Genomic DNA, 20222 nt, shown 5'->3' with positions numbered 1-20222 from the left:
TCGGTTAAGTGTCCGACTTTGGCTCAGGTCATGATCTCGCAGGTCATGGGTTCGAGTCCCGCATCAGGCTCTGTGCTGACAGCTCAGAGCCTAGAGACTGCTTTGGATCCTGTGTCTCCCTCTTTGTCTGCCCCTCCCCCACTTGTGCTCTGTCTCTGTCTCTCAAAAATAACTAAATGTAAAAAAAATAAAATAAAATAAATGTAGAAAATATATCTGTATTAATTAGAAAAGGCATAATTTGAGAATTTTTATGTAACTATTAAAAATATACAGTTACCAGGGCACTTGGGTGTCTCAGTCGGTTAAGCGGCTGACTTCGGCTCAGGTCATGATGTCGCGGTCCTTGAGTTCAAGCCCCGCGTCAGGCTCTGTGCTGACAGCTCAGAGCCTGGAGCCTGTTTTGGATTCTGTGTCTCCCTCTCTCTGACCCTCCCCCATTCATGCTCTGTCTCTCTCTGTCTCAAAAATAAATAAATAAATGTTAAAAAAAATAATAATTAAAAAAATATATATACAGTTACCAATGCCTATGAGGGAAAGGACATGGGAAAATGAAAACAGTTTTTATAAGCAAAATAGTAGTAAAATTAGGGAGGCTTTTTTCACTGCTATTCACTTTTCTCCTCTATTTTATTCATGAAATTATGAAAGATAAAATAAAACAACAAAAATTAAACTGTATTAGCGGCTCTTGGGTGGCTCCGTCAGTTAAACATCCAACTTGAGCTCAGATCATGATCTGGCAGTTCGTGAGTTTGAGTCCCACGCTGGGCTCTGCACTGACAACGTGGAGCCTGCTTCGCATCCTGTCTCTCTCTCTCTCTCTCTCTCTCTCTCTCTGCCCCTGGCTTGCTGTCTCTCAAGAATAAATAAACATTAAAAAAAATTAAACCACACCAAAGTAGGAAGTAGTGATCCTCTGGCACAGAAGAGGTTTTGAAATGCCTATTAATCTATTGTTTTCAAGGATGCAACTAATCATTGAGAAAAGAGACAGTAATTTCAAATCTAGAAAGGAAGCCCAACTCACCTTGAACTTGGTCATTTTGTCCTCCTTCTACTTCTAGGGAAGGGCTGAGTCCTGAGAAGGCAAAAAAAGGGAAGAGGAAGGAGAAAACAAAACCATCAGAGTCTGGCCAAGACTGTCGCTAACCCATATGGCTAACATACATCACTACCTAGGTTTCATGCTTTACATGAACTTGCAAAAGCACCATTTCCTCAGGGGGCTCGATGAGCAGAGCATGGGGTGGATTCCAGAGACCACTCACCCCCTCAGCCGAGAGCCCCTGCACAATGGACAACCACCTAAGTACACACGGTGGTCCTAATATAAGTTCTCCTTGTCACTCTCAGGGTATGAATCTGATCCTAGGGAAGGTGGAAATTGACAGTCAAGTTAAGAGAGCAGTCTCTGGGGCCAAATTTTTTAGGCTCATGGTACTGCTACTTATTAGTTGTGAAATGTGGAACAAATTATTAATATCTCCGTGCCTGAATTCCTTCACCTGCAAAAATGGAGGGATTAACAATGCCTACCTCACAGGACTGTTTTAAGAATTAAACCAGCAGGCACAAAGCACACAGAACCCTTTCAGAGTCCCTTATTTCTCAGTAGCTGCAGAAAAGCAGGTAATATTCGCTAACATAAAACCTGTCCCCAAAGCGCCTGGGTGGGTCAGTCGGTTAAGCATCCGACTGTGGCTCAGGTCATGATCTTGCAGTTTGTGGGATCGAGCCCAGCACTGGGCTCTGTGCTGACAGCTCAGAGCCTGGAGCCTGCTTCGGATTCTGTGTCTCCCTCTCTCTCTGCCCCTCCCCCACTCGCACACTGTCTCTCTCAAAAATAAATAAAAACATTAAAAAAAAAAAAAAAAAACCTGTCCTCATAAATGGTTTCTATCAATGGTGTCTTTAGAGGCTGTTGTTCTGTCCTATGAAAACCAGCTGTAACCTCTGAAATATGGTATTCTCTCTTGGTCGGTCATTCTTTTTTTATTGATTTAATTTTTTTTTTAATGTTTATTTATTTCTGAGACAGAGAGATACAGAGCATGAGTGGGGGAGGGGCAGAGACAGAGAGAGAGACACAGACTCCGAAGCAGGCTCCAGGCTCTGAGCTGTCAGCACAGAGCCCGATGTGGGGCTCGAACCCACAAACCACGAGATCATGACCTGAGCCGAAGTCGGATGCTCAACTGACTGAGCCACCCGGGTGCTCCATCTTGGTCGGTCATTCTTAACACGATGTCTTTGCGATAACATTTAAGACTACGTGGATGACTTTTTTCCCTGTGTAAAATATACACAACACCAAATTTACCATTTTAAACCATTTTAAGGTATTGTACAGTTCATTACATGCATTCCTCTTGTTGTGAACCAGCACCACCATCCAACTCAAGAATTTTTTCACCATCCTCAACTAAACCTCTGTATCCATTAAACAGCAGCTCCCCATCACCCCTCCCCTCTAACCACTATTCTACTTTCTCTCTGTGAATTTGACTATGCAGACAACTGTTGTGTTTTTTTTTTTTTACGGACGACTATTTTTTGAAAGATATGAGATCTTGTAAAGTTTACTCTGTTTAACAGTAGGGCCTTAAAAAGGACTCCATACCAAGGGGCGTCTGTGCAGCTCAGTCAGTTAAGCGTCCCATTCTTGGTTTCGACTCAGGTCGTGAGCTCACGTTCACGGGTATGAGCCCTGTGTCGAGCTCTGTGCTGACCGCTTGGAGCCTGCTTGGGGTTCTCTCTCTCTCGTTCTCTCTGTGCCCCTCCCCTGCTCATGTTCTCCCTCTCTCAAAATAAATAAATTAAAATATATACATATATATGTATAAACTCTCATGAAGACGGAAGACAAATTAATAAAAGCCTGTGACCCTGCAAGATTCGTTTAACTGTAAGTTAGGCAATCAATAGGTCATTCGAACTCACAAGCTACAGTAATCATAGAAAATGGTTAAAAACAACAAAAACGGCAATGTGTGACATTACATAGGTGCCGAGTACACGTCAGGGACCTGGCAGGGCGCTTGGCACGAGCAGTTTCACCGAGGTGCTACCCACGTACCTGTGAGGAAGCTACTCTTGTACAAGTCGTGTGACTTTGGTCCAATCACCTACACGTCTGAGCCCATCCTCAGCTATTAACAAGGAGATAAAAACAGAATTTCAGTCATAGGAGTATTGTGAGAGAATAAATAAGCGGATCCACGCAATGCCCTTGGCTTTGTACCTGGCATTTTAGGAAGTTCTCAATCAACGATGATGATGAGGACAGTCGCTCCTATTTAACAGACGAGGAAGCTGAGGCTTGGTAAGGTCAAGATGCAGGGGCGGAATCGGAATCCACCTCTCACCCCAGAACCAGCATTCTAGGTCTTGTCCCTCTGTGGTTTGTAAAGACAAAAACAAGCAGACGGGACTCTAAGGTCTCACAGAAAGGGACACGAGAGCCTGAGAGCTGGGGATGATAGACACAGAAACGGGGGGAGGACTCTGAAGCCACAGGATCTAGTTGAGGGAGAAGAGAACAGAGTCGTGAAGGGCCTAGGCTCTGGAATCAGACGACCAGGACGGGAACAGTGGCATCCCCAACTTGCTACTACTTTGTGCCTCAAATTCCAATCTATAAATTGGAAACAATAATGATAATGACAACAATAATACTACCAACCCCAGGGGAAGGGTACTCAGCCTACGTGACTATACATCAAACATTTGAAACAGAGTCTGCAGCTAAAACATTCAATACGGGTTACCCATATAGCCCTTTACATGGAACCGTCAAGGACCCCCCACCCCCCACCCCTTTCCTCAGGGTGGATGCAGCTGAGCACTGTTTGCTGAGCAGAGCGTGGGCTAGATTCCAGAGACCACTCCCCTTCCAGGAGAGAGCCCCCGGGCAGTGAACGACCCACCCAACCACACTGGTGGCCTGAATACAAGTTCTCCTTGTAGCTCTCAGGGTAGGATTCTGATTCTGGGAGGGTGGAAACTGAAAGTACTCAGGTTATATTGCTGGTTCACTGCTGGACAATTTGTTAATTACTATTAGTGACTGCGCCATCTTTAGATACGAGAACGCTAGTATGGAAAAGGGCAGTGGAAGACTTCCTAATCCTGGAAGAAATACCCTTTCGGGATTTGTGATTCACTTGGTTCTGACTGCTTGCCCAACAACTTCTGTTCGTTAAGAGGGCTCCGTGGGGAGATCTTTCCATCACCTATGGGGGGGAGGAACATAATCGGTAAATCAACCTTGTCATTAACACCTACCCAGCTTTGCAGCTCAAGCACCTGAAACAGCGCTTGTAACAGAAACTGCTCAGCAGTCACTCAGTAGTCAGTGTCAGTGTCTTGACGAATGAACCTGCCACCAGGCAGACAGGCGGAGGCACACGGAAGACAAGACTCATTGGTCTCAGATTTTTTTTGTGAGTTGTAAAATTCTGAGGCTGATCCCAGTTGGGAGGATTTGGAGAGTGGGGGTTTTATTTCTAACTTTTTCCTCCAGCTCTTTCACGATATTTGCAAGACCAAGGTCATCTGTGGAAGGAAAAGAGCCTCTGAATTTTCTTAAACGCCATCTTAGAAGGTGATGTCTGCTCTTCAGTCAGTGCCTACATGAACTTCTGATACAAAATCCATAGAATGTGTCCATCAAAATATTCAGAACCACCAACCCACTGCCTACATAGTTAAGCATTAGACAGGCTAATTTATAAACTCTTCATTAAATAACTGAGTTTATTAATTCACTGAACACTCAGGGAAACCTCCCTGAAAGGAAGACAATTACCCAGTGCCAACTTGCTCACGGTCTGGTGATCACACACTGCTACAGGGCAGAGTAGGGCACAGGGTCTGGTGCCCCACGGCCCACACAGCAGGTCCTACATAAACAGGGCTTTCGCTGAGCTGTGGGGGACGATGGAGTTCTGTTAGCCAAAAAGAAGCAGAATCGCTAGAAAACCTCATGAGAACATATGTTATGATGGGAGTGAATACAAACAAGAGGCAGCAACAGATAAGCAGGTAAGCAGGATTCAAATTATGGTGATGCGGGGCGCCTGGGTGGCTCAGGTGGCTTAGACGTCTTACTTCGGCTCAGGTCATGATCTCACGGTTTGTGGGTTCAAGCCCCGTGCTGACAGCTCAGAGCCTGGAGCCTGCTTTGGATTCTGGGTCTCCCTCGCTCACTGCCCCTCCCCTGCTCACACTCTGCCCCTGTCTCTCAAAAGTAAACATAAAAAACAAACTATGGTGAGGTGCGTCCCAGTTTTATCTGCATTTCAGCAGGAAAGCAGCAAAGGCCTTGAGGAAGGGAGGGTAAAAAGGTTCCTTCTGTGTTGGAAACAGATTACTCTTTCAGCAGAGAGACTCGAGGGGAAGTGGCTGGGGCCAGAGAGCACTGTGAGGAGAGCCACGTCAAGAACCACCTACTTCTTGGAGAGGGGGAGATGGGGGCGGAGCAGGAGGACCCTAAGCTCGCCTCCTCCCACGAACACAACTAGGTAACTACGAAACCATCCTAAATACCCCAGAAATCAACCTGAACAATGGTAGCACAAACTCCACTAAGGGTGGAGGAGAAGCCCAGCTGAAGATGTTAGGAAGTGTGGATATGCAGTTTTGGAGAGAAACAGATGATGGCCTCAGTGGTGAGTTGCACAGAAGGCGAGGGACAGACTGGCACGCGGGGGAGCACACAGGGACAATGAATCCCCAGAGCCCTGGGCTTAGAAAGAAAGAGAAGCTGAATTCTTGCAACCAGCGAGGCTGAAAGCCTGGTGGGGTTTTTTTGTTTTGTTTCGTTTCAGTGTTTATTTGCTTTTGATACAGAGAAACACACACACAGAGATCGTGAGTAAGCATGGGAGGGGTAGAGAGAGGGAGACACAGAATCCGAAGCAGGCTGCAGGCTCTGAGCTGTCAGCACAGAGCCCCACGGGGGCCCGGACCTATGAACCACAAGATCACGACCTGAGCCAAAGTCGGACGCCTAACTGACTGAGCTACCCAGGCGCCCTGAAAGCCTGGAGTATTAAAGGTCAGCAGGCTTGGCTTGGGGACAGCTGGAAGACACCGGGACTGCTCTCGGAGAGAAGGCAGCACAGAACCAGACCACAGACACCCAACGTGGCAACAGCAATCTGAAGCGCACCTGGGCACAGTGGGGAGGTTATTAGCTCATCTCGGAGTGTGTTCCAGAGAGGCAGCATTCACAGAGAGGCCCTCCTGGAGCAAAGAAGCTGGCAGGTGCCATTTTCATCCCCCGCCCCTTAGCATAAACACAGAGCCACCTGCAGGAACCAGAGCAGCACTGACACTCTTTAAATTTAAGCTCTTGCTTAAACCAAGCAGAGCGCACACAGCACACACTGGAGACACTCCGGAAGCACCAGGCCCTGGGAAAACAGAGGACACTACGTTGCAGGAACTGGAGGACCTCTTCTTCGTGAGCCCATAACCATCAACTACAGGAGATGTAGCTGACTCTCCTAACACCGAGAAACAGGCACAGAGACCCAGACAAAATGAGAACACGGAGGAATCTGTTCCAAACGAAAGACCAGAACAAGCCCATGGCCAGAGATAAAAGTGACACAGATTCAAGTAACATGCCTAATAGAGAATTTACTGTAATGATCATAAAGATACTCATTGGACTTGAGAAAAGAGTGAAAGACTTCAGTAAGACCATTATCACAGAGATAAAGAATAACATAGAGATGAAGGGCTCAATGAATGAAACGAGAAACACGCTTGATGGAATGAAGAGCAGGCTGGAAGAAGCAGAGGAACGAATTAATGACCTAAAAGAGTAAAGGAAAGCAATCAAGCTGAACAAAAGAGAGAAAAAAGAATCATGCAAAACGAGAATACACTCAGGGAACTCTACGACTCCATCAAACATTAGCAACATTTGCATTATAGGCGTCCCAGAATTAGAGAAACGGGGGCCGAAAATTTATTTGAAGAGATAATAGCTGAAAACTTCCCTAATCTGGGGAAGGAAACAGATATCCAGAACCAGGAGGCACAGAGAATGCCCAACAAAATCAACAAGAGCAGATCCATACCAAGACATGTCGTAACTAAAATGGCAAAACATACAAAATTAAAAAAAAAATGTTAAGCAGCAGGACAAAAGAAGACCGTTATGAACAAGGGAAGCCCCATAAGGCTATCAAGGGATTTTCAGCAGAAATTTTCCAAGCCTGGGGCACTTGAGTGGCTCAGTTGGTTAAGCATCTGACTCTCGATCTCAGCTCAGGTCACAATCTCACAGTTTGTGGGTCAAAGCCCCGTGTCGGGCTCTGCACTGACCTCGTGGACCCTGCTTCGGATTCTGTCTCTCTCTTTCTCTCTCTCAAAATAAATAAACTTTAAAAAACGAAAAGAGGGGCACCTGGGTGGCTCAGCCAGTTGAGCATCCAACTTCGGCTCAGGTCATGATCTCACGGTCCATGAGTTCGAGCCCCGCGTCGGGCTCTGTGCTGGCGGCTCAGAGCCTGGAGCCTGTTTCGGATTCTGTGTCTCCCTCTCTCTCTGCCCCTCCCCCGTTCATGCTCTGTCTCTCTCTGTCTCAAAAATACATAAACGTTAAAAGTTTAAAAGAGAAAAGAAAAGAAGAGAAGAGAAGAGAAGAGAAGAGAAGAGAAGAGAAGAGAAAAGAAGAAAAGAAAAGAAAAGAAAAGAAAAGAAAAAAGAAAAGAAAAAGAAACTTTCCAAGCCAGAAGGGAGTGGCATTATATATTCAACGTGCTGACTGGAGAAAACCTACAGCCAAGAATATTCTATCTAGCAAGGTTGTCATGCAGAATAGAAGGAGAGGCACACCTAGGTGGCTCAGTCGGTTGAGCGTCCAACTCTGGATTTTGGTTCTGGTCATGATCTCAGGGTCGTGGAGCCCACCGCAGGGGACTGAACCTGCTTAAGATTCTCTCTCTCCCTCTCTTTCTGTCCCTCCCCCATCCACATACTCTCTCTCTCTAAAAAAAAAAAAAAAAAAAAAGGGACAGGAGGAGAGATCAGGAGGTTTCCAGACAAACACTAAAGAAGTTCATGAGCACTAAACCAGCCCTGCAAGAAACATTAAAGGGGACTCTCTGAGTGGAAAGGAAGTACCAAAAGTGACAGTAAGAAGGTAGGAACACAAAAGCAGTAAAAATTGACTACTTCTGTAAAATAAAGGTAAAGTAAAAAAAGGAGCTCACAAAAGAAAAGGATGTAAAACATGACACCATAGACCTAAAACGTGGGGAGGAAAGGAGAAAAGAATGGGTTCAAACATAAAAGGCCATCGACTTAATACAGACTGCTATATGCAAAAGAGATCATATACAAACCTAATGGTAACCACAAATGAAAAACCACTAATAAATATGCAAAGAATAAAGACAGAGCCATCCAAATATAGCACTAAAGAAAATGACCAAACCACAAAAGGGAGAAAGACAAGAAAGGATCAGAGAAAACCTTAAGAAACAATGACAAAACAGGTAATAAAATGGCAATAAATATATATTTACTCTGAATGTAAATGGACTAAATGCTCCAATCAAAAGACACAGGGTGACAGAATGGTTAAAAAAACAAGACCCATTTAAACGCTGCCTACAGGAGACTGACACCTAAACACTGAAAGTGAGGGGACACCTGCAGACTGAAAGTGAGGGGATGGTGGAGCCCCTGGGTGGCTCAGTTGGTTAAATGTCTGACTATCTCAGCTCAGGTCCTGATCTCAGGGTCACGAGTTCAAGTCCTGCGTTGGACTCCATGCTGGGCATGAAGCTTACTTAAAAAATAAAAATAATTACTTAATTAATGTTTTAAAAAGTGAGGGGATGGAGAAACCTTTATCATGCAAATGGATGTCAAAAGAAAACTGGAATTGCAATACCCTAAATACAAAATGGCTTTTAAAACAAAGACTGTAACAAGGGACAAAGAAGGATACTGTATAATAATAAAGGGGATAATCCAACAAGAAAATATAATAATTGTAAATATTTATGCACCCAATATGAAAGTACCTAAATACCTAAAACAGTTATGAGCAAACATAAAGGCACTAATCCATAATAATACAATAATACTAGGGGACTTTAACACCCTACTTACATCAATGAATAGATCATCCCAACAGAAAATCAACAAGGAAACAATAGCATTGAATGACACTGGAACAGATGGATTTAACAGATATATTCAAAACATTCTATCCTAAAACAGCAGAATACACATTCTTTTCAAGTGCACGTGGGACATTCTCCAGAAGAGATCAGATTTAAGGCCACAAAACAAACCTTAATAAATTCAGTAAGTCATACCATGCATCTTTCTGACCACAACTCTATGAAACCAGAAGCCAACCACAAGGAAAAACCTGGAAAGACCACAAATACATGGGAGGTTAAATAACATGCTACTGAACAACGAACGGGTCAAACAGGAAATAAAAGAAGAAATCCAAAAGTACATGCAAACAAATGAAAATGGAAACACAACTGTTCAGAACCTTTGGGATGCAGCAAAAGCAGTTCAAGAGGAAGTTTAAAAGTCTTTTTTTTTTTTTAATTTTTTTTTAATGTTTACTTATTTCTGAGAGAGAGAGAGACAGAGCGTGAGCAGGGGTGGGGCAGAGAGAGAGGAAGACATAGAATCCCAACCAGGCTCCAGGCTGAGCTTTCAGCACAGAGCCCGACATGGGGCTTGCACCCATGAACCCTGAGATCATGACATAAGCTGAAGTCGGACACTAAACCCACTGAGCCACTCAGGCGCCCCCAAGAGGGAAGTTTAAAGAAATACAGGCTTACCTCAAGAGGCAAGAAAAATCTCTGGGGCACCTGGGTGGCTCAGTCGGTTAAGCTTCCGACTTCAGCTCAGGTCATGATGTCACGGTCTGTGAGTTCGAGCCCCGAATCGGGCTTTGTGCTCTCAGTTCAGAGCCTGGAGCTTGCTTCAGATTCTGTCTCCCTCTCTCTCTACCCCTCCCCCACTCACTCTCTGTCTCTATCAAAAAATGAATAAATGGTAAAAATATATATATATATTTTTTTTTTAAAAAGAAGCAAGAAAAATCTCAAACAACTTAGATTTACATCTAACGGAGCTAGAAACAGAATAAAACCTAAAACCAGCAGAAGAAAGGAAATATTAAAGATCAGAGTAGAACTAAATGATGGAAAAAGAAAACAACTGATCAATAAAACCAGTAGCTGGTTCTTTGGAAAAAAAATCAGTAAAATTGATAAATGTCTAGCAGCCTTATAAAGAAAAAAGTGGGGGAAAGGACTCAAATAAAATCACAAATGACACAGGAGAAATAGCCAAAACCACAGAAATATGAACAATTATATGAGAATATTATAAAAAACTATATGCCAACAAACTGAACAACCCAGAAGAAATAGACAAACCCCTAGAAACATATCACCTACCAAAACTGAAACAGGAAGAAACAGAACATTTGAACAAACCTATCACCAGCAAAGAAATTGAATCAGTAACCAACTCTCAAAAAACAAAAGTTCAGGACTAGAAGGCTTCACAGGTGAATTCTACTCAACATTTATTTTTTTTTTAAATGTTTATTTTTGGGAGAGAGTGTGGGAGGGGCAGAGAGAGAAGGAAAGAAATAATCTTATGCAGGCTCCATGCTGTCAGCAGAGCCTGACACAGGGCTTGAACCCACAAACCGTGAGGTCAAGACCTGAGCTGAAACCGAGAGTCAAATGCCTAACCAACTGAGCCACTCAGGCACCCTGAATTCTACTAAACATCTAAAGAAGAGTTAATACTTCTTCTTCTCAAACTACTCCAAAAAAAACAAAAACAAAAAAAAAACAGAAAAGGAAGGAAAACTTCCAAATTTATTCTATTAGGACAGCATTACCCCAATACCAAAACCAGACAAAGACATCACAAAAAAAGAGAGAACTACAGGCCAATCTCTCTGATGAACACAGATGCAAAAAATCCTCGGCATATATCAGCAAACCAAATCCAACAATACATTTAAAAAGTCATTCACCACGATCAAGTGGGATTTATTCCTGTTACATGGGTGGTTCAATATTTGAAAAATCAATCAATAAAAACCGTATGATCATTTTAAAAGAGAGAGAAGAAGAGATGAAAGGAGGGGCCGTTACAGAATAAGTTTCTGTCACGGAGCTTCTCCCACATTTGAGCAGAGACTTGAATCATGAGAGAGAGAGAGCCATGTGGCTATCTGGTATCTGAAGGATACGGAATTCAGCCAGAGAGAAACAAAATTGTTTTTATTAAAAAGCCACAAGTCTGTTCTCTCTACCAGTGCCTCTCAGATTGATTGATTGATTATTTATTTATTTATTTATTTATTTATTTATTTATTGCCTCTCAGATTTTAATGTTCCATGAATCACCTGGGGGACTCTGGGAAGGCACAGGTACTTGTGTCTCACCCCAGAAATTCTAAATCAGGAGATCACGGATTTGGACTGAGAATCTACATTTTTAGCAATATCCCAGGTGATGCTGATGCCATTGGTTTCTGGGTCACTATTTGAGTAGTGTCAGTCAAAAACCGCCTTCCAGGGGTGCCTGGGTGACTCAGTCAGTTAAGCGTCCGGCTTTGGCTCAGGTCATAATCTCACGGTTCGGTTCGTGAGTTTGACCCTGCGTGGAGCTCTGGGCTGACAGCTCAGAGCCTGGAGCCTGCTGTGGATTCTGTGTGTCCCTCTCTCTCTGCCTCCCCCCGACCTTGTACTCTGTGTCTCTCTCTCAAAAATAAATAAAACATTAAAAAAAAAAAACCAACCAAACCTCCAGATATTTTCCATCAGATTCAGGACTCGAGGTTTTCACCTCCACCTTTTCTACTAACTACAACAGACTGCCCTGTTGCCTAAGAGCAAAAAAGTTAAAGAAAGTAAACACAAATTGCAGACTTCTCTTTCTCTAGGGTTCTAACAACAGGATTAGAATCAAGGTTTGTTAAGATCAGAAAGCACTCCAAGAGCAACTCTAAGCACCTAATTTTACCCACAAGGAAACCCCACACCATTCATAAAAATACTCCCAGTAATAGTTCCAGCAACTGACACAGCAACTGACCTACTACCTACCAAGGCACTACTTACATGAAAGCTTTACATGCACTACGTCATTTGATCTTCACAAATCTAGAAACTGAGACAATGATTATCCCCATTTCACAGATAAAGAACATGGAGCACAGAGAAGTAGCTTGGCTCATGATTAACCAGTGCCCTACGGAAGGGTCAAGATTTTCACCCAGAGCCTCATCTACTACTCAGACCTTGGTTCTCAACTCAGGCAGCATAGTAGACTCAGAAGGAACTTCAAAACAAACAAACAAAAAGGTTCAGGCCTCAGCCACAACTAATCAAATCAGGTCTGGCATGGGCGGCTGACAAGTGCATTTCTACACCCCTCCCACTGTCCCAGGCCACAGTTTCATTGGCCAGTCAGGACACTGAACCAGGCACTAAAGAACCCAGGCAGCAGGTCGCCTAGGCCCATGCCCTTGTCCTATTCGTGTAGTGGTTCTCAAACTCCAGTGTGCAACTGAATTGTAGGGCCTGAAATTCCATGTGCTGCCTGGACATCTTTGAGCTTCCTGGGGCCCAAAGGCCTAGCCAGGAGTTCCTCTGCTGTCTCCAGATACGGCCCTGACCCTGGGGGGAAAGGCTCCCACCCCAGCTACTCCCCCTATGTATCAACCAGGGTTTTAGGTTCTATACTGGCTATTTGACATCTGGTATTCCTAACCTCTGCATAAGTCTGCTGAATCACAAGGCCAGCCTGTGAACCAAAGCCAGCTTCCTGAGGGCACGCAGGAGTCATATAATTCCCCCAACCACTGAGCCCAGCCTATTTTCACTGGTACCCCAGGTGGGTGTCTCCACGGAGTTACTTCCTGTCACGATAGTCATAAAGGCAGAGCCCAGGCCCTCTCTGCTTCCCGACCCTGCGTGTGACAGGCTTCATGTGGTCCTGTGTGGCAGGCTGTGTCTCTCGTTTCTGGCGGAACTGAATTAAAAACCTTCTTTCTCAATGGCATCAACCTCTCCATGTTGCCACTCAATCACCTTTATAACTTAAGACCTGACACAATTCCCCCTACTAACCGGACCAGCTGCACACTACTCAGTCATCAACCTAACAGGTCTCACCTCCCTGCCAGACAGGCTGGCCACACCTTCCTGCAGGAGCCCAGGGTCACCGTACCTTGTCACTACAAAACCCACCTCCCTGGCCCCTGCTGGTTCGCTCTGTTCCTGAGTGCCGGCCCCTGGATGGCCCTGTAGGACACGCAGTGTCCTCCCCACAAGGCTGCGGGTAAGCTGCTGCCCATCTCACCTCCCTGGTGCCACGTGTCACCCATTCAGCATCTCACCCTACACAGGACAAGGACTCTCCTTCCTACACAGCGTGAACAGGGAGTGAGCAGAACAGCATCGAGTTCCCTAACGTGATTTTGCCATGACCAAAGTTTGAGAACCACTATATTATTCTATTCTGCCTCTCATGGAGTTCTCTGTACCGCCCAAGGGCACCCAGAAAGTCAAGGGCAGGGTGAGACCTGGCACCCAGGCCTCCTGCTTTCCCAAATCCCTGCTTCTCTCTGTTGTAAGACGCCCCTGCAGGCAGATCCCCAGAGTGAAAATGGAGGTTCTATTGAAATCAGCGCCGCCCAATAGAAACGTAATCCGAGCTCCACATGTAATTTATTTTTTTATTTTTAAAATATTTATTTATTTATTTATTTATTTTTGAGAGAGAGAGAGAGAGAGAGAGAGAGAGAAGAGAGAGAGAGAACAGGGGAGGGGGAGAGGCAGAGAGAGAGGGAGGCAGAATCCCAAGCATGCTGCACACTGTCAGCGCAGAGCCCGATGCAGGGCCTGAACTCACAAACTGTGGGATCATGACTCTTCAAATCAAGAGTCGGAAGCTTAACTGACTGAGCCACCCAGGTGCCCCCATGTGTAATTCAAATGTTTCTAGTAGCCATGTTAAAAAAATGTAAGAAGCAGATGGACTTTATTTATTTTTAATTTTTTTTAATGTTTATTGATTTCTGAGAGACAGAACATGAGCGGGGGAGGGGCAGAGAGAGAAGGAGACACAGAATTCGAAGCAGGCTCCAGACTCCGAGCTTTCAGCACAGAGTCCAACGTGGGGCTCGAACTCACAAACCGCGAGATCATGACCTGAGCCCAAGTCGGACACTCAACCGACTGAGCCACCCAGGTGCCCCCAAATGGGCTTAATTTAAACAATATGTTTTATTTAACCCAATATACCCAAAATATTACCACTTGAATCTGCAATTGCTATAAAAATTCCTGAGCCATTTTATGGTTTATACTTACAGCACATCTCAGCACCAGACATATTTCGAGTGCTCAACTGTCACATGTGCCTGACGGCTGCCATATTGGATACTGCAGACTTGAACCTTTTTAAAGCAACAGAGACCACATAACCATCTCCCAGGGACTCTCTAGGTTCAAAAGACAGCAGATTCGTGTCAGTTGCAAGTTTAACCAATGGTTATTACAGAAACTAACCATTTCTGTTCAGCTGAATGATAGAACCAAAGTAGTGAAAGCAGAAGGTGCATGAAAAAAACGAGTACCTTAAAATCTCCTTTTGCCCTTTCAATAACTGGCTGCATTTTCCATGTTGTAAAGTCATCTATAATGGTAAAATAACTTCAGTCTGTAACACATGGAGGATTTACAACATGCCAAGCACTATTTCAAGCACTTTACATAGCATAGCTCTTTTAAATCTTTAATTAAAATAATTAAAAAAAATTTTTTTAATGTCTATTTATTTTTGAGAGAGAGAGACAGAGTGTGAGCCTAGAAGGGGCAGAGAGAGAGGGAGACACAGAATCTGAAGCTGGCCCCAGGCTCCGAGCTGTCAGCACAGAGCCCGACATGGGGCTCGAACCCACGAACCATGAGATCAGGACCTGAGCCGAAGTGCGGCGCTCAACCAACTGAGCCACCCAGGCGCCCCTAAGATAATTTTTTAATGTTTATTTAGAGGGAGAGAGAAAGCATTAGCAGGGGAGGGGCACGGAAAGTGGGAGACAGAGAATCTGAAGCAGGCTCCGCGCCAGCAGCGCAAAGCCTGATGTGGGGCTCAAACTGATCAACCGTGAGATCGTGACCTGAGCAGAAGTCAGATGCTCAACTGACTGAACCACCCAGGCGCCCCCCCTTTTTTTTTTTTAATTTTAGAGAGAAAGAGCATGAGAGAGAACAAGCAGGGGAAAGGGGGAGAGGGGGAGAGAGAAAGAGAATCTCAAGCAGGCTTCATACTCCGTGTGGAGCCCAACACGGGGCTCGATCCCACAATGCTGGAATCATGATCTGAGCTGAAATCGAGAGTCTGACACCCAACCAACTGAGCCACCCAGGGACCCCACAATAGATGGCTCTTTTAATTTTCACAAAAGCCTTAGGAGGGAGGTACTGCTATCCCTACTGGACCGGTTAGAAAAGTGAGGCACGCAGAAGTTAAATAATATGCCCAAGGTTATCCAGTCACAGAGTGCTTGAGCTGGGTTTCAAACCTAGCTGCTTAACTTTGACCCTGGTTCTGCTTCCCGCCAACTGTGCCACCAGGTCATTTATTCAATTGTCTCTGCCTGTCTATTAACCATTAAAATGCGAATAATAATGATGGCATTGTAGTGAAAAATAAGTGAGTTAACACGTGTAAAGCGTTAGAAATTCTCCAAGTCATGAGAGCTGCCCAACAAATGTTAGCTATTCTAATCGCCCCCCTAATGATCTCCACGCAACAAACAAAAACCGAAACATTAACACCGATTTGTTTCTAAGGACATCTGTTTTAGATCATGACATATTATGCATAATTGTACATCAACTTCTGCACTGATGTATTCTATAGCCTATCCCAAGTGAGATAAAAGACAACGAATGTGGATAGAGATTATCTTTCTTTTTTTTTTTTTTTTAACGTTTATTTTTGAGAACATTAGCGAGCATGAGTGGGGGAGGGGCACAGAGAGAAAGGGAGACAGAATCCGAAGCTGACAGCGTGGAGCCCATGCAGGGCTTGAACTCATGACCTGTGAGATCATGACCTGAGCCAAAGTCGGACGCTTAACTGACTGAGTCACCCAACTGCCCAGATTATCTTTCTATTTTGTCCTCTAATCCCAGGCTGTGGCTCCCTTTTGGAATGCTATGTGAATCACACTCACTGAATAACTCTTCTCTGATCACCTCATGCTAGGCACTCTGAATAAAGTATGATAAGGTCCAGGAAACAGTGGTCCCTACAGCCAACAGGAGACAGAAAATAAATCAAGAGTTATATATTTTAAAATAAATAAATAAAATAAAATACTCAAGGAGAGGGGCGCCTGGGTGGCTCAGCTCATGATCTCTCGTGGTTTGTGAGTTTGGACCCCACATCAGGCTCTGTGCTGACAGCTCAGAGCCTGGAGCCTGCTTCTGACTCTGTCTCCCCCTCCCTCTCTGCCCCTCCCCTGCTCCTGCTCTATCTCTGTCTCTCAAAAATAAACATTAAAAAAAATTTTTTTAAATACTCAAGAAGAACAAAATGTGTACATGGGAAGCAGAGAAGCAACAAAATTAGCAAGGACTGAATCAGGGGGATGGTTACATAGGAGTTCATTACATTACACTTTGGGTACATTTGGAAAGTTTCATAGTAAAGACTTAAGGTAGTAACTATGAATAGTGTGATAACAATTTCATAAAATAAATACACAATTAAAAACTACTAAACAGAAGTGCATTAAAATGTTAAACACTATTTTGTAGTACTATGAGGTGTTTTTTTTTGAGTTATTCTTAATGCTTTATATATTATATTTTCTGAATTCCCTACAGTAAGTGTGCCTATCTTCTTTATGTATTTATTTATTCATTTTGAAACAGAGAATGAGCAGAGGAGGGGCAGAGAGAGAGGGAGACAGAGGATCCAAAGCAGGCTGGGTGCTGACAGCAGAGAGCCTGAGGTGGGGCTCGAACTCACCAACTGTGAGATCATGACCAGAGCCAAAGTCAGAAGCTTAACACGCTGAGTGCCACCCAGGCGCCCCTGAGTGTGCATATCTCCCATAATGAGAACATGAATTACAAATACTCTCTGAAATAAAACTAAATGAGAATGCTTCCAAAATTTTATAAAGTCCAAACTCACAAATGCTGATTTCAAATTCCACTGCAATAAAAGTCCAACGAAACTCCACAACTTGATCCCGAATGACTCTTCTGCAGGCAGTTTCCTATAGTTAAATACTTATGTAGCATATATTTCTATTTTGTGTCCTAATTCCAACTTGGGGACTTTACACTTTGGGACCAAGGATATCTGTCCACAGATATAAGGAACACACACCTTGCGCTCAAATCCCACTGTTCCTACTAGCAGTGTGACATATGATAAGTAACTTATGCTCCTCTGCCTCTATTTCCTCAGCTGTAAAATACAGGTAATAACATTATTCACTTCTTAAGGGCTTTGTGGAAACTGTATGTGTTAATTTTTATAAAGCCCTTAGGATGACACTTAGCGCTCAACGTTTAATCATTATGACCATTATTCATGCCCTGTACGTATTCTACAGATTTTCCCAACTGTTTAACTGAGCACCCTTGTAACGGAAACATTTTGCTAATGAATGAAGTATCTTCTACCACCGCAGAAAAGGAAGAGGAATGTTAAGTTCCGTCTCGGTGGGGCTTTGCTGCCAGGAGCCCTGTTTTAGAAGTCAAGAAAGCGGAAAGAAAGGAGGCCGAGATACTATGATCTTGTCGGTGGCCCTGTTAAAACCGCAGAAGATAATCCGGGGGTGACGCACTTTCTTATTAAACGAGTCAGAAGTAGTCCAGGCTCAGCCTCCTTTCCCATACGGATCAGAAAGAAGGGCCAGGGCCACTTCGAAAAGCTTCCAGAGACATACCTTCCTCATCACTATCACAGAGTGTATATTCACAGCTAACACCTTGCCACACGGCTGAATAGCTCTAAACCTGTTACTTGTATTATACCATTAATTCTCAAAACAAACGTGTAAAGTAGGTACTCGTAATATCACCGTTTGCAAAAAAAGCAAACTCAGGGGCGCCTGGGTGGCTCAGTTGGTTGAGCCTCCGACTTCAACTCAGGTCATGATCTCGCGGTCCGTGAGTTCGAGCCCCGCGTCGGGCTCTGGGCTGACCGCTCAGAGCCTGGAGCCTGCTTCCGATTCTGTGTCTCCCTCTCTCTCTGCCCCTCCCCCGTTCATGCTCTGTCTCTGTCTCAAAAATAAATAAACATTAAAAATTTTTTTTTCTTAAAAAAAAAAAAAAGCAAACTGAGGCACAGAAAGATTAAGTTCTAGGAAGTGACACAGCGTGCGGAAGGTGAGCCGGGCAGGGCAGCGGAGAGCTGGAAGACCCTCAAACCCTGCGGATCTAGGTCCGCCTCCAGGCCGGGGGAGGGGGAGACTCGCGAACCGCCCCAAACGCACAGGCTAGGGCGAGGGGAGGGGAAGGCAAGCGGCCGCCCCCGTCCCTTAACCTTGCTCTCTGCCCTCGGCCGAGGCTTTTCCTCCCCCGCGACCGAGAGCGTGGCGCGGCTGATTCCACTACCAGATCAAAAGTTAAAAGAAGTCGCGGGGTCGCGGGTATCACTCACCTCCTCGAGAGAAATGAAGGCCGCGATCTTAACCTCCCGCAGCGGAAATACCTCCAACAACGCGGAGCTCCTGGACTACATTTCCCAGCATCCCCGAGAGCAACCCGAGGCCCTGTCCCGCCTCCGTGTGAGACTGAGAAGCCGGCTCCGAGACCCACAGCCTGAATCCAATTCCCAGAGTCCACGAAAGGAAAGGGCTTCTCATTCTTAACCCCAGGTAGAAGAAATGCCTCCGAAAATGCGGAGCACTGTTTTATACGCTCTTATTTCTCGAGCGGAGAAAACACATCCGCGCTTTCCCGGAACGGAAGTGTCCCAATCCCAGAAAGCGTGTGGACTACACATCCCAGAATCCTCTGAAGGGCTGAGCTTCCCGCCTGCCTGCAATTTCCTTTTGAATTAGCAGGTGAAGTCTAAATAAGCCCTTCGGTGTTTGTGGAACTTTGTTGGCCTATTTTTTCCCTCACTCCTCCCTATCATACGTGACATAGTTGGAAATATGAGAAACAAAAGTAAAATAATTGCAAAGGCGTGCTATGGGTTAGGTAAAAACAGAGATCAGAAAAGTGACGCCTGAGCTGCACTCAACAAGTCGTTATTACATGGGCCTGGATTCACCTGTGACCAAGAAACCATTAAAAAAGAGATGCAACCATCCAACAGGATATAAAACAGAAGCAGCAAACTTTTCCGCTTCACCTTCGCTTTAGGAAAGACGTTAGGAATTTTTTCTTGCATTGGCAGGGAATTGGAGGAAATATAGAATAGGGTCCACCCTATACAATGTCTTTTTAAAAACTCTTTGAATTCAAATTAAGGAATCATATAATTTTTGCTCAATTTAATTGAAATGTAACTGACATATATATTGTATAACTTTAAGGTGTAAAACATGTTGATTTGATACATTTACATATTGTAATGTGATTACCACCTTAGCCTTAGCTAACACTTGTCACTTCCCTTAGTCATTTCTTTTTTGTGATGAAAACAATTAAGATCTAATCTTTTAGCAACTTTGAAGTTTATAATACAGTTATTGTTAATTATAATCACTATGCTGTGCATTCGCTCTATGGGATTTCTTCATCTACTATTTCCAAATTTGTATATTCCAAACAGCATATCCCCAATTCTCCCACCCCCCCTAGCCTCTGGTAACCATCATTCTATTCTCTGCTTTTATGAATTTTCCCTTTTTAGATTCCACATATGAGATATCATACAGTATTTGTCTTTCTCTGACATATCTCACTCAGCATAATGCCCTAAAGGTCCATCCATGTTGTCCCAAACAGCAGCGTTTCCTTCCTTCTCATGGTTGAATAATATTCCACTGTATATATACCACAAATTATTTATTGACAGACACTTGGATTGTTTCCATACTTTGGCTGCAAGAAACATGGGAGTGCATGTATCTCTTATAACTCCTATTTTCGTGTCCTTTGGTTAAATCTCCAAAGGTAAAATTGCTGTATCATATGGTACTTCTATTT

General features: G+C 44.2%; 1 protein-coding gene across 6 annotated transcripts in view; it reads right to left on the bottom strand.

The window, feature by feature from the left end:
• LOC106973657 (zinc finger protein 45) overlaps positions 1-19011 on the bottom strand; it is a 92259-nt gene extending 73248 nt beyond the window's left edge. Inside the window, exons 1-5 of one of the 6 annotated variants that reach the window (XM_053209868.1) lie at positions 18724-18948; positions 4291-4560; positions 3248-3401; positions 3083-3155; positions 1034-1084 (exon numbers count right to left, since the gene is read on the bottom strand). In XM_053209868.1, the coding sequence (XP_053065843.1) occupies positions 1034-1048 (15 nt within the window). In that variant the 5' untranslated portion in view covers positions 1049-1084; positions 3083-3155; positions 3248-3401; positions 4291-4560; positions 18724-18948. Of the gene's footprint in view, positions 1-1033; positions 1085-3082; positions 3156-3247; positions 3402-4290; positions 4561-14671; positions 14695-18723 lie in introns of those variants that run through there. The other 5 variants (XM_015070737.3, XM_053209867.1, XM_053209872.1 and 2 more) reach the window with 5 other exon arrangements.
• Positions 19012-20222: the final 1211 nt, after the last annotated feature.

The sequence above is a fragment of the Acinonyx jubatus genome, chromosome E2 (genome assembly GCF_027475565.1).
Source record: "Acinonyx jubatus isolate Ajub_Pintada_27869175 chromosome E2, VMU_Ajub_asm_v1.0, whole genome shotgun sequence".
NCBI lineage: Eukaryota > Metazoa > Chordata > Mammalia > Carnivora > Felidae > Acinonyx > Acinonyx jubatus.
The sequence above is the reverse complement of the archived record's forward strand: the minus strand, read 5'-3'. Positions and strand labels throughout refer to the sequence as shown.